This window comes from Oncorhynchus masou, chromosome 9 (genome assembly GCF_036934945.1).
Source record: "Oncorhynchus masou masou isolate Uvic2021 chromosome 9, UVic_Omas_1.1, whole genome shotgun sequence".
In the NCBI taxonomy this organism is placed as follows: Eukaryota; Metazoa; Chordata; class Actinopteri; order Salmoniformes; family Salmonidae; genus Oncorhynchus; species Oncorhynchus masou.
In genome coordinates, this window is record NC_088220.1 from 72,261,334 (window position 1) to 72,276,414 (window position 15,081).

The window sequence follows — 15,081 nt, forward strand, 5'->3', positions numbered from 1 at the left end:
GGCCCAAGGAGACGCACTGGGGTCCAGATGCGTAGAGCAGTCTTCATGGCATTTGGCTCGACGCTCAATCTAGCCCGGCCGATACACGGAGCTGGAATATACCGCACCGGGCTATGCACCCGCACTGGGGACACCGTGCGCACCATAGCATAACACGGTGCCTGCCCGGTCTCTCTAGCCCCCCCGGTAACCACAGGAAGTTGGCGTAGGTCTCCTACCTAGCGTCGCCATACTCCCTGTGAGCCACCCCCCAAGAAATTTTTGGGGCTGACTCCCGGGCTTCCTTGCCAACCGTGTTCTCTCATAACGCCAGCTCCTCTCTCCGGCTGCCTCTGCTCTCCTAAGTGCCTCCACCTGTTCCCATGGGAGGCGATCTCTTCCAGACAGTATTTCCTCCCATGTGTAGCAACCCTTGCCATCCAAAACATCCTCCCATGTCCATTCCTCATTGCGCCGCTGTTGCTGTTGCCTGTTGTCACGCCGTTTGGTCCTGTTGTGGTGGGTGATTCTGTAAGGGTTTTCCTCTGGTGAAGGAGAAGCGGACCAAAACGCAGAGTGGTGGTTAATCATGTTCTTTAATAAAGGAACTAAACTTGAAATAACTAACAAAACAATAAATGTGCGAAAACCTAAACAGTCCTATCTGGTGCAAACACAGAGACAGGAACAATCACCCACAAACACACAGTGAAACCCAGGCTACCTAAATATGGTTCCCAATCAGAGACAATGACTAACACCTGCCTCTGATTGAGAACCATATCAGGCCAGACATAGAAATAGACAAACAAGACATCCAACATAGAATGCCCACTCAGATCACACCCTGACCAACCAAAACATAGAAACATGCAAAGCAAACTATGGTCAGGGTGTGACAGGGGCTCTGGGATTGTTTACTTTAGAAGCTGCCTATTCTGCTTAACAGGACACTGTATCATCTGATGTGTCTGAAGTAAGATGTTTTAAGACTGACTAAGTTTACCAATGATTCTGTATCTCTCCCTCTGAAAGGCTTCCTGAGGCAGGTGCCTTAATAATAACCAGGTTTAGCATAGGTGGAGTTGCGGTATAAGTTAATAGACCAGTTCCAAACCTCTCTGCTAATAACAGCTAGTTTCAGGTTAGACTACGTTTCCCTCCCATTAGGCTCTTATTCTCTGATGACTTGATCCACACTGTGGTTAATGCACCACTTTGTTGCCCTTCTCGTCCCCACTCAAGCCACACCCAGACAGTCCATTAACATTTTGCCATGAGAAATAGTTTTTTGCTAAAAAACAACTATTTTTGTTTCTTTTTGACCCCTTTAACAGAAAAGTATTACAGTAAGGTACCAGTTGTTAACTAGAAATAAATTAATATTGAGATAAAAACAGAATAAATCAAATAAGAACAGCTGCATTGGGCCTTCAACATGCAGGAAATTCGTTTTAAATGCAATAGAAAATCTGTGGGGAAACCTGGGCTTGGTTTGCACTCTGTTCACCCTGACCAAAAGTTACACTTCCAGTGTAGCAAGTAAGACAATTGACTGCTTTTGCGAGTCCCCAGTATAGCTCCTAGTCCTAAACTAATCTACTGGAATTATTTGCTGTTTGGTTATTGTTTAAAAAAATCACCTGCTTAATGCGGCAACCCTGGAGCAGAGCAGGCTCAACTTGCCCGGCTGCCAGAAATGCCAGACATTGTCCATCACTTAAACAATGCGGATTAACCAGAAAACTCAGTTTGAGGTTTACTGAAATTCTTAACAGTTTTGTTGTTTTCAACAAATAACTTTAGAGCAAGCTCAACTTCCCAAATGACCAGTTTACTTACCCCAGGCAATTGGACAACTCTTAAGGTCCCTGCTTCAACTAGATTCAGTAGTTTTACCAAGTTACCATCAGGGACCTGTGGTGCCACCTCTGCTCATATCTTTCATTAAGCCATTTTCAGAAAGAACCAAATAAAATAATAAGCCAATTAATGAATCGCCACATTCATTAATCTATAATAAATATAATATCGTCGCTGTCTGATGAAAACCTCTTATTTCCAAACAGACTTTACAGGAAATATTTTTTTTAAATTACCATATTTTTTTCATTAACCAACATACAATTTTGGAACTTCAAGAAGCTATTTCGATAAACGTTATTGGTACTAGAGTCATGAAATGTTCAGAGTGCATTGAGGGGAGTTACGTCTTTAAATAAATGTACATAAAATATAAATGGGCAAAAATGGAGTTCATCAGACAGTGACGATATAAACCTTCATAAAAATATGTTTGATCATAATATTTTACATGAGACATACTAGGATAATCCAAATAAAAGGAAAAATAACAACTCCTTTCTTTTTGTATAGAATATGCTTTGATTGTTGATCAATATACTATTATGAAGTCGTCAATAGTCAGTTTTCCATGCCAAGTATTGATTTTACGATACATTTCTCAAAGCTCATACACTCATGCAATACAGGCCTACCTCTTTAGACGGTTTTAGGCTATATAAAAAGTGTTGTAACTAGACATGATCAGTCAGAAAGCAGACTTTTCACATAGATCTTCCGCCGGAGACCCCAAGGATGCCCACGAAGTTGTAGCCTGATGTTGAATAAGCCGAAATGTCAAAGCTAGTCACGTCCTTCTTCTCTATGTGTAAATGCTGAAAATCTGAAATGGACACCTTTTTTGTTATTATCTTTTAAAGGGGCAATCTGCGATTGCTACGTACATTTTTTTGAGAGAGACAAATAATCATGTTTTTCTGCAAAATGCTATATTTCCACCTCACTCTCAGAAAAATAGGTAGTACTGCTAGGTTTTACACTCTCAAATGTAACAAATAACTACATTTAAAAAATAAAAATAAAAAATATTTTAAAATGTTTAAAATAATAATAATATTATATTTGACATTTTAGTCATTGAGCAGATGCTCTTATCCAGAGCGACTTACAGTAAGTGCATTCATCTCAAGATTGCTAGGTGCGAAAAAGCACATATCACAGGACATGAACAACAATGGATATATAGCGTTTTGCAAAAAATAAAAAATAAATGTCATACACATCTAAAAATCTATGTGATGGCAAATGTGAAAACGGTAATATTTTAGACACACATGAAGGTACCCATAAGCAATCATTTCTGACAAGAAAAACACAAATGTGAAAAGTTGGTGAATATAGTTTTTGGAAATAAACTCTTCAATTGCAAACAAACACTGTAGGCTATAGCCTCAAAACATGGTCAAAACTATACGTTTTACATAATGGATGATCAGTCCTTGCATCAATAGTACTGTCTATAAATTTGAGGATGGTTACATTTATTTCAGCCCCATCCCGCAGCTGTTTACCAAAACCAAGGCAGGGTGAACACTTTGTTATTGTTTTAACTAGAGATTGTCCATTTGAACAGAGAGATGAAACTCATAATGCACCTTGTCTTGGTCATTTATGTATCACAGTTCCACTTCATGGTCATGGAAAGGTAGTCTAACGTGAGACAGATGCACCACATAACATATCATAGGTTGCACAGAAGGAAGCCTGGCATTGACTCTGTGTGGTTGATGTTGTTACAATTTGAAATTCACCTGTGAGAAACACACACACACACACACACAAATAGTTTGATAATAAGGCCTGAAAAGCACTGGCCTGTCGTGCAAGTCAGCAGTATTTGTTGGTTGTCACAATATTAGGGTCACTTGCGCCAAAATGTGAAACTAGTTGTTTGAACGCAAAAATGGCATCTGTCTTTAATCAAACAACAGCAAGGAAACAGAAACAATCTAATTTAATGGCCTGCTACATTGTATGCATAACATTTGCAGAGAGAGACATGCACCTGTGTAATGATCATGCAGTTTAATCAACTTCTTGATATGCCACAGCTGTCAGGTGGATGGATTATCTTGGTAAAGGATGAATGCTCACTAACAGGGATGTAAACACATCTATGCACACAATTTGAGAGAAATAAGCTTTTTGTTGCATATGGAATATTTCTGGGATATTTTATTTCAGCTCATGAAAAAAGGGACCAACACTTTACATATTAACGTTTGTATTTTTGTTCAGTGTACATTGTCTTCATCAATATTGACACACTGACACACTGACATCCAGTGTCTGATTCTAAGAGAAAAAGAGCAAACAGAGAGGGCAGTAGGCAAGTAAATTTCCCCTTTCCCCTCCCAGCATCACTCAATGCTGCCTTCAAGAGCTCACTGGTCTCCCGTCCCCGCCTCCATGGGAGGGGCCACAGAAGGAGGATATTAACACAGTAGCGTTCGAAGTGAATAGGAAGACCTACTATTGTAACAAGGTGAGAATAACGTTGTCTATCAATACTGCATTTATGTAGCCTAAGTAAACAGTTTAGCATTAATGTTGTATTTGGAGTTTAATGTAACACAATAGTTGTGGATATGTGATGACTGGTTCACATCGAACAGCCGATACTGTTTTAGGCAGTTTTAAGACTCATCTCTGCTGTTTGAGGTAACGTTAGTAAAATTCCACATGTTAATTAGCTAAAAACTTGCGACGAGACGGATAGGCTACGTTTTACCACATTAACAGTGCGCTTTCTGTGTTCCAGGTTAAAAAAAATTGCTGCAGTTTTTTTACATAAAAAAACGTTTGTATGTAACCTTTTTAATTTATCTTGGCAAGTCAGTTAAGAACATTCTTATCTTGGCTAGCAGTTGGGCTAGCTTGCTGCTATGTGGTCTGTTTCCGGTGCATGTATTTCATGATTCTCGTTTGCTACGACACCTGGCTACAACAGTGGCATCTTTGTTTGTTTTCGTAACGTTTAACGGCAGAAGGCGATATTGAGTCGTGTAATTTTTACCATCCAAACGCATTGTAGGGAGCCGTCAATACATTAGTATCCCTTGTGGACCGGCTCGTACCGAAAGCCTTCGATTTTCTCATTAACTTTATTTAATGCAGAGGGGGTGGGTATGCCTACTTTCCTTATGAAATACTATTTTTCCACCACTATGCTAATCCCAGATGGTGCGTTCAGCCACTCGGGTTTAAACTCAGACCAGAGCTGAATACCCATCCTAACATACTGTATACTACATACTTAATGAGTGTATACTCTTAGTTCATTTTAGGATACTGTAAACGAACAGTATCCTTTCAGTTGAGTTTACAAAATTGGCTCTTTGCCAGTCTACCTGTGTTTGTAAATTCAGAGCGTTTAGCTCTGGTGGCGCACACTGGACGCTCCGGCCGAGGAGTATGGTTGATTTGAGTGTTGTATATGCCCTAGCAGAGCTGTTTAGGCAGTTCTCATGTTGTCCGTTGGTGACTGCAACTGCTGCTGGCAACAATTTAATTACGTTTTTTTTTTTGCTGACGCTTACAGACACCGCCCATATTCAACTGGTGTTGAGCGCTCGTAAATGTAATTATTCTGCGTTTATAGGAGTGTGCTCTGAAATCTGAGTGACATTAGATAGCCAGAGAGAATTTACGAAAGCCCCTGGAAACTAAGAATGAGTCAATAGACGATGGGTAGTTAGTTAGCCTATAGTTAATATACTGGCACGTATGATATATAAGTAGCCAACTAACGTTAGGTGGCTAGCTAACAACAAAGTTACCGGTACTATTGTAAAGCTATGCTATGTGGTTAGTAATTTGTTAGCTATGCTGTCCTTATCAGCCAACACCGTGTAGGGTAATTTCATTTGAAAAGTCCTTACTTTATTACATTGCTCAACATTTTCATAAATGTGTCATTCGTTAAAGCACTAAATTTTGTATTCGCTCTCTTTATACGTCCGCTGCATATTTTCTTCAAATCTGAAAACTACGTGAAGCCACGTCCATTTACTTATTAAGAATTGCATTACGGGCCCTAAAGTACCGAAATAGTGTCCTCTGCATGTATACTTAATATTTTGGCAAATTTAGTACGACATCCGGGAACTTTTGGCATACTAACTATATCCATACTATGACCAATAAGCGTACTATATACTCGAGTCATATCGGAAAATTTTAGCTAGTCCTTCACTTATGTAGCAGGTTAGGAGAATTAGGTTATCTTAACCTGTTGTAGGCCTATCTGAACCGTGCTTTAGAATGATCAGTGACCCGATGCTTATCACATCATCTCTGGAGATTCTGTACTTTTCCACCCTCCCTCCACACCTGGCTCTCTACCTGTACCAGGTGTTGTTGACTAGAGGCATTGGTGTGTTGCCTGGACACAGTCCTTTAGAGACTGATGTGGTGATACTCAGGAGGCCAGTGTTTCTCATTTGGCACTCACTATAGGTTAAAGCATTCTGCCCACATCCCTACAGAAATGGGATAATGCCATTGCGCTTTATTTTAGAAATGATCATGGCCCTGTTCCAACATCTCCATCATACAGCATTATTAGTGTGTTTTTGCTACCATAGGGTGACTGGAGAGAATTTAAGGCGGGTTGTAGCCTTGCAGTATGGAGGTGTGTATCGCGTACGACAGTTTGCTAAATCCCAATTTGTTGCGCATGCAAATCCTAGAATCTCCACGTATGCCAGAATTTAGAAAGCAATTTACTCTGTTGATAAATGAGGCCTCAGGCCTTTAAATGTTAGATTCTGCTGCTGGGAAGTCATTCTCACGTCATGCTCACCGATCTTCATTGTCCCAAATTGCACCCGATTTCCTATGTAGTGCACTACCATTAAACCAGGGCTCTGGTCAAAAGCAGTGCACTATATTGGGAGTAGGGTGCCATTTGGGGACACTGTGTACCTTACCTGACGCACTACCCGACATGCCATGTGATGTGTATTGATGAGAAAACGATAGGTGTTTTGTGTCAGATTAAACTGAATTCTAGATTGTACCCAACTGCTTGTTGTGCATCACTGTCTCCATACTGTAATTCTTGTCTGTCTTTTGCAGGAGTCATGGTAAAGTCCATAGCCATAGTTCTGTCAGGGTGTGGGGTCTACGATGGGACAGAGATCCACGAGGCGTCTGCTGTGCTGGTCCACCTCAGCAGGGCTGGAGCTAAGGTAAGGACTCTTTAACGTTTCTATGGGTAGTTCAAACTCAAGCTTCTCATGCTAACCTTCTGACTGTAGAAGCCCATTAATCTATAGTTAGATTCCTGTGACAACTTCAGACATCCTCTAGTCAAGAAAGTGGTGCAGAGTTGGCATTGACGTGCATGTTGTCAATCAATATGCCTCTAACTGCTCCTTTTACTGCTGTACTTCTAATCGTAGTCTCCCCCTGAGTGCTTGTCGTTGGGAATGCAGGTTCCAATCTCATTAGCATGGATACTACTATGACACTCCTTCTGGCCTGTACTGTAGATGTACAGTATTGAGTCTAAACCCTCATCACCTCAGGTCCAGATGTTTGCCCCTGACGTGGATCAGATGCATGTGGTGAACCACTGCGAGGGGAAACCCACGGCGGAGAAACGCAACGTCCTGCAGGAGAGCGCTCGTATCGCCCGCGGTGATGTGTCAGACCTTACCAAACTGGACATTACCGCTTTTGACGCCCTCGTCATCCCAGGTAAGCATTACTCCTTAATATATACCTTCATCATTATGTACCTCAATCACTATCACTCCATTATATACCTCCGGCACTATCATTCTTCCATTATCATCAGCATACAACCCTTACTCACCCTTTACCTTTCCAGGACCTAGGCTGGTTTCCACTGCTCTCTACTGTGCTCAACCCAACTATTGTGTCCTGTAGGTGGTTTTGGTGTGGCCAAGAACCTGTCTGACTGGGCTGTGAAGGGGAAGGAGTACACAGTTCAGCCCCAGGTAGAGAAGCTGATTAAGGGGTTCCACGGAGTAGGCAAGCCCCTGGCTATGTGCTGCATCTCCCCTGTCCTAGCTGCTAGGGCCCTGCCGGGATGTGAGATCACTGTGGGACAGGACAGCGAGTGTGAGAGGTGGGTGACTGTCTGTACAGTATGTCTCTGTTTGAATGTAAGAGGTATGTGTTTTTAGCCCCTGCTGCTCTTCTCCCTCCCACCACTAGATGGCCCTATGCCCAGACGGCAACTACCATGACTGAGCTGGGCTGTAAACACGTGAATAAGAATGTGGGGGAGGTGCACGTCGACGTCAAGAACAAGCTGGTCACCACCTCTGCCTTCATGTGTAATGCTCCAATACACGAGGTGTTTGATGGGGTGGGTGTCATGGTTACAGAGCTGCTCAAACTGGCCTAGAAAGTCTGGGAATCAGAATGCTGATTTTGTCTTTGTCCCAAATGGCACCCTATTCCCTTGTTGTGCTTATGGGCCCTGATCAAAAGAAGTGTACTGTATAGGATGTCATTTAGGACTCTTAGAATCAAGTTTGTTTTCCAGGAGACCATCCTGATCTGATTTTACTACAGTGTCACTTACGGGATTGTTTAAAAAGCTGAAACAGACATCAGAAGCTACATGTTTCTGTTGCACCATATGTACTGTGATCAAAATTGTAATAAAAGTGATGTAAAGTCATTTATTCCAGAATTGATTATTTATCAGGGGTTCAAGCAGCGACGCTGGGTGAAATCCAATTTGTATTGGTTGGTGTTTTATTATTAGGGGTTCAGCAGCGACGCGTGTGCATCCTTATTTCGATGCCAAACTTCCACTGGTGTGTGTGTGGCCAAAGCTCTATTTTCATGTCATCCAACTCATTTAAACTGCCGTTTTGATAAATGCCACTTAGATTGAAACCCACGCTATGGTCAAATTATATGCACATCAGTGGTGGGTTTGGCGTTGAAATAAGGATGCATGAGCAGAAAAGAACCCCATACCTACCGTAAAATATGGTGGTGGATCTTTGGTGTGATGGATATTTTTGCGTCCACTGAAATCGGCTATTTCAAGACACATTTCAACCCAACTTTGTAGGTGTGCTATTTTGTTTTGCATTGTTTAACTTATTTTGTAGTTGTTACTAACGTCTCTTTATGACCAAAAATGGCTTCTGGTTATCAGAACAGCGACTTCACCTCGAACTAGACAGATGTTTTTCTTTGAATCCAATGCAAAGGATATACTGCATCTCAGACCAGGCCCAAATCCTTGTCAATCGCATGAAGAAAGGATGGAACTATAGCGGTCGGCGATCAGAATACCTTGAGAATTTGTCGGCAAGTGTGTAACCCGCCTCTACCGTCTATATTGGCCAGCGTGCAATCACTAGAAAATAAACTGGATGATCTCCATTTGATACTATCCTACAAACGGAACATTAATTAAAAACAATCTTATGTTTCACCGAGTCGTGACTGCACGACGACACTAATATATAGTTGGCTGGGTTTTCCGTGCATCGGGAGGACAGAACATCCACATCTGGTAAGATGAGGGGTGGTGGAGTGTCTTTTGTCAACCTCTGGTGCGCGATGTCTAATTATGGAAATCTCGCGGTATTTCTCACCCGAGGTAGAGTACCTCATGATAAGCTGTAGACCACACGATCTACCAAGAGTTCTCATCTATATTTTTGCCAGCATCGCTTTGTGGTTGTAAATAGACTAAGTCCACACTCAACGAGCTGTATAAGGCCATAAGCAAACAAGAAAATCCTCATTGAGAGTAGGCACTCCTAGTGTCCAGGGACTTTAATGCAGGCAAACTTAAATATGTTTGACCTAATTTCTACCAGCATCTCACATGTGCAACCAGAGGAGAAAAAAAACTCGACCACCTTTACTCCACACACAGATGCTTACAAAGCTTTCCCTGGCCCTACATTTGGCAAATCTGAGCCTAATTATATCCTCCTGATTACAAACTAAAGCAGCAATTACCAGTGACTTGCTCAATACGGAAGTGGTCAGATGATGCGGATGCCACGCTACAGGACTGGAATATGTTCTGGGATTCATCCAATGGCAATGAGTATACAACCTGAATCCTACTACACTGGCTCTGACACTCGTCGGATGTGACGGGGCTTGCAAACTATTGCAGACTACAAAGGGAAACCCAGCCGTTAATAACGTTCCACTCATGAGGCCACTAGGACATTTGACTGCAGGAAAAGGCAAGAAATCTTAAAGCACTTGCGTTGCTGCATCTGAACATTAGTAGCGTATTTCCTAAATTGAATTACATAAAGATCTGGGCTATACAAATAAATAAGTACATTCTGGTATTGACTGAAATTTGGATCTCTAGTGACGTTTTGGACAATTAATATTGAAGGGTAGGTGTTCAGAGCTGACAGGGTAGAGGTGGTGGAGTGGCCATTTTTATTTAAAAAAATATTTATCTGTCTGTACTAAAATCCATTTCCCTTGTCAAAAAAATGTGAGCTATCTTTAAGCCTTTTTGTGGAAAATGTATCCATAACATTTGGCTAATCTTTGTGCATTTGAGGAGTTAACTAGTTGTCTTCTCTTACTAAATCAGAAGTTATTATCCTGGGTGACCTAAATTATGATTGGGAAATGTAGGCTTCAGACAATCTAAAAGACGTGTGAAGATCCTTCAAAGTTGACTCATTGATCTTATTCTAGTGAATACACCAGAGAAATATGTTTCTATTGTTGTCTCCACCCAATATGTTCGTGACCATTGCCCCGTTTGTGTTACAGATGTGAGAATACAAAAATGTAAGCCTGTGTCAACACTGAAATAAACTTTAAAAACGTCAGCGAACAGGCTTTTTTACATGATCTTTATTTTAGTGACCTTGATTGTTTTTAAACTCTCCCTAAACCTGATTTAGCATTGAGCCTTTTTTCAGATGTCTTCAATACTATTGTGGATAATAAATATGGGTTAAGGTTAGATCGTATGCCTGGAATTATCAGAAGTCATTCATAAAATATATGATCCTTGGGTCAAGGCCAGGAACACAGGCTTAGGCCCGGACAGGCAAGCTTTTAAGCAACTGAGGAATCATTGTGTAAGAAATCAGAAGATTGTATGTAACTGCTATTTTGGATTGTAATGGGAACCCCGCTAAATTCTGGAAAACTTGTCAAATCCCTTAAGGGTTCTACTTCCTCCTCCCTGCTGCAATAAATTCATTCAGACACTGGCCTCATTACAGAAAAAAATGTAATCATTGATGCATTTAATCACCATTTTATTTCAACTGTCTTTCTCTTTGAAATAACTTCTAACACAATTCACAATGATATTGGGTTGGATGCTAAATGATCAGATAATTGATAGTCAAAACTTTTCTTTCAGGCTATTTACAGAAAAATAAGTCTTGAATGCTTTGCTAGCAATAGACAACAAGAAATCCAATGGGGCTGACCAATTGGATCACGGTCTGCTTAAGTGTGGAACGGCGATCAATGTTGGCTTAATAACCTTAGTAAATGTACAACTTTGCTCTTTTTTAATCTGACAAATGTATTTTGAATGTTAACCATTAGGGTTTAGGCCTGGGCATAGCACTATTACAGCAACCACATTAGTTGTTAATTATCTAGGCAATCATTTAAATACACAAATGAAATGGATCTGTCAAAAGCTTTTAAAACTGTTGATCATGCTATTTTATTGAATAAATTATCCTCGATAGGCCTGAGTTTTGACACCTGTTCATGGTTTAATGATTTTCTTAGTGACCGAACACTGACCATCGTGATTGATGGGGTTAAGTCTGCATTTCTTGATGTACATAAATGTGTACAACCGGGGTCAATTTTGGGACCTGATCTCTTCACTATTTAAATAAACACTATTGGTCAGTCTGTTAAATATTAAAAAACTTCATCTATATGCGGATGATACTATTATGTACAATCTGAAGTTTACATACACCTGAGCCAAATACATTTAAACTCAGATTTGAACAATTCTTGACATTTAATCCTAGTAAAAATTCCCTGTTTTATGTCAGTTAGGATCACCACTTTATTTTAAGAATGTGAAATGTCATAATAATAGTAGAGAGAATGATTTATTTCAGCTTTTATTTCTTTCATCACATTCCCAGTGGGTCAGAAGTTTACATACACTCAATTAGTATTTGGTAGCATTGCCTTTAAATTGTTTATCTTGGGTCAAACGTTCCGGGTAGCCTTCCACAAGCTTCCCACAATAAATTGGGTGAATTTTGGCCCATTCCTCCTGGCAGAGCTGGTGTAACTGAGTCAGGTTTGTTGGCCTCCTTGCTCGCACATGCTTTTTCAGTTCTTCCCACAAATTTTCTATAGGATTGAGGTCAGGGCTTTGTGAAGGCCACTCCAATACCTTGGCTTTGTTGTCCTTAAGACATTTTGCCACAACTTTGGAAGTATGCTTGGGGTCATTGTCCATTTGGATGACCCATTTGCAACCAAGCTTTAACTTCCTGAATGATGTCTTGAGATGTTGCTTCAATATATCCACATCATTTTCTCTCCTCGTGATGCCCTCTTTTGTGAAGTGCACCAGCCCCTCCTGCAGCAAAGCACCCCCACAACATGATGCTGCCATGATGCTGGTGTTCTTCGGCTTGCAAGCCTCCCCCATTTTTCCTCATTATGGCCAAACAGTTCTCTTTTTGTTTCATCAGACCAGAGGACATTTCTCCAAAAAGTACGATCTTTGTCGCCATGTGCAGTTGCAAACCGTAGTCTGGATTTTTTTATGGCGGTTTGGAGCAGTGTCTCGTTTCTTGCTGAGCGGCCTTTCAGGTTATGTCGATATAGGACTTGTTTTACTGTGGATATAGATACTTTTGTTCCCGTTTCCTCCAACATCTTCACAAGGTCCTTTGCTGTTGTTCTTGGATTGATTTGCACTTTCGCACCAAAGTACGTTAATCTCTAGGAAACAGAATGTGTCTCCTCCTTCGTATGACTGCTGCGTGGTCCCATGGTGTTTATACTTGCGTACAGATGAACGTGGTACCTTCAGGCATTTAGAAATTGCTCCCAAGGAACAACCAGAATTGTGGAGGTCTACAATTTTTTTTCTGAGGTCTTGGCTGATTTATTTAGATTTTCCCATTATGTCAAGCCAAGAGGCACTGAGTTTGAAGGTAGGCCTTGAAATACATCAACAGGTACACCACCAATTGACTCAAATGATGTTAAGAAGCTTCTAAAGCCATGACATCATTTTCTGGAATTTTCCAAGCTGTTTTAGGCACAGTCAACATAGTGTATGTAAACTTCTGACCCACTGGAATTGTGATACAGTGAAATAATCTGTATAAACAATTGTTGTAAAAATGACGTGTGTCATGTACAAAGTAGATGTCCCAACCAACTTGCCAGAACTATAGTTTGTTAACAAAAAATGTGTAGAGTGGTTGAAAAACGTGTTTTAATGAGTCCAACCTAAGTGTATGTAAACTTCTGACTTCAACTGTATGCTATTAACCCGACTGTTGATCTGGCTGTGTCAGAACTAAAGTTAGATTTGATAGCTATGCAGGAATCCCTTGCTGATTTAAAATGTGTGTTTAATACAGGCAAAATGAAATACATGTTGTTTTTAAACTCTCATGAGAATGTTTCAGGTTAACTACATGTTCTCTCATTAGATGGTGCTCCAATCAAACGTGTTCCCATACATAAATACTTACGCACATGGATTGGTATGGATTTGATTAAAAACTGTGATATCTTGTGTTTCACCAAGTCGTGGCTGAACAACGAAATGAATAACATACAGCTGGAGGGTTAAACACTGCGTCGGCAGGATAGAACAGCAGCTTCTGGTAAGACGGGGTGGCGGTCTACCTATATTTGTAGACAACAGCTGGTGCACGATATCTAAGGAAGTCTCGAGGTTTCAGTCTCCCCCTCAGGAGACTGAAAAGATTTGGCATGGGTCCTCAGATCCTCAAAAGGATCTACAGCTGCACCATCGAGAGCATCCTGACTGGTTGCATCACTGCCTGGTATGGCAACTGCTCGGCTTCCGACCGCAAGGCACTACAGAGAGTAGTGCGTACGGCCCAGTACATCACTGGGGCCAAGCTTCCTGCCATCCAGGACCTCTATACCAGGAGGTGTCAGAGGAAGGCCCTAACAATTGTCAGACTCCAGCCACCCTAGTCAGAGACTGCTCACTCTGCAACCTCATGGGAAGCGGTACCGGAGCGCCAAGTCTAGGTCCAAGATGCTTTTAAACAGCTTTTACCCCCAAGCCATAAGACTGCTGAACATCTAATCAAATGGCTACTCAGACTATATGCATTGCCCCCCCCCCCCCCACCTCTTTAACGCTTCTGCTACTCTCTGTTATCTATGCATAGTCACTTTAATAACTCTACCTACATGTACGTATTACCTCAATTACCTCGACTAACCGGTGCCCCGCACATTGACTCTGTACCGGTACTACCTGTATATGGCCTCGCTATTGTTATTTTACTGCTGCTCTTTAATTACTTGTTACTTTTATTTCTTACTTTTTTAGGTATATTTCTTAAAACTGCATTGTTGGTTAAGGGCTTGTAAGTAAGCATTTCACTGTAAGGTCTACACCTGTTGTAGTCGGCGCATGTGACAAATGTGATTTGATTTGTTGAGCTGGTTAAGAAGCTAAGATTTAAAGTGATCTTTTTCTATAGAAACAGATCAGACTAAGCAGTAGGAAGCAGATTATTCAGTCATAGAACATTTTCTGTTCTTGATTATGGCAATATTATTTATCAAAGTGCAGCTGCTACTACTCTTAAACCTTTAGATGCCATTTACCATAGTGCTCTTTGTTTTGTTACCTGTAACAGTTTTGCTAGTCATCACTGCATCCTGTATCTAAAGGTTGTCTGGACTTTGTAGACCTGTAGATTTCTACATTGCTCCCTTTTTGTTTACAAGGGCCTACTTCATAAACTTCTGTCTTGCCTAACCTTGCTGTTGAAGTATAGACACCTGAGTTGCCTAACCCGTTCACAGGATTGGTTAACTCTTGAGGTTCCTCGGGTCTCCACGGGCTAGGTAAATCTGCTTTTTAGTTTTAATGCACCTTATTACTGGAACAAGATTCAAAATACATTTAATCTTGATGTTCTGGTGCCGTTCGGGTAATTTAAAGCATTGATATGACATAGTCCAAAATGTGTTTTTTTGACAAGGACACTTTAATATCAATCATATATACAGAGAGGCTACATATAGAAT

At 40.9% G+C, this 15,081-nt stretch overlaps 1 protein-coding gene across 1 annotated transcript; it reads left to right on the plus strand.

Moving 5' to 3' along the window:
- The first annotated feature begins 4,242 nt into the window (after positions 1-4,242).
- LOC135546592 (glutamine amidotransferase-like class 1 domain-containing protein 3, mitochondrial) lies at positions 4,243-8,501 on the plus strand. The gene is made up of 5 exons (XM_064975154.1): positions 4,243-4,327; positions 6,922-7,034; positions 7,374-7,545; positions 7,738-7,939; positions 8,029-8,501. The coding sequence occupies exons 2-5, from the start codon at positions 6,927-6,929 to the stop codon at positions 8,219-8,221; spliced, it is 675 nt and encodes a 224-aa protein (XP_064831226.1). The 5' UTR covers positions 4,243-4,327; positions 6,922-6,926; the 3' UTR covers positions 8,222-8,501.
- Positions 8,502-15,081: the final 6,580 nt, after the last annotated feature.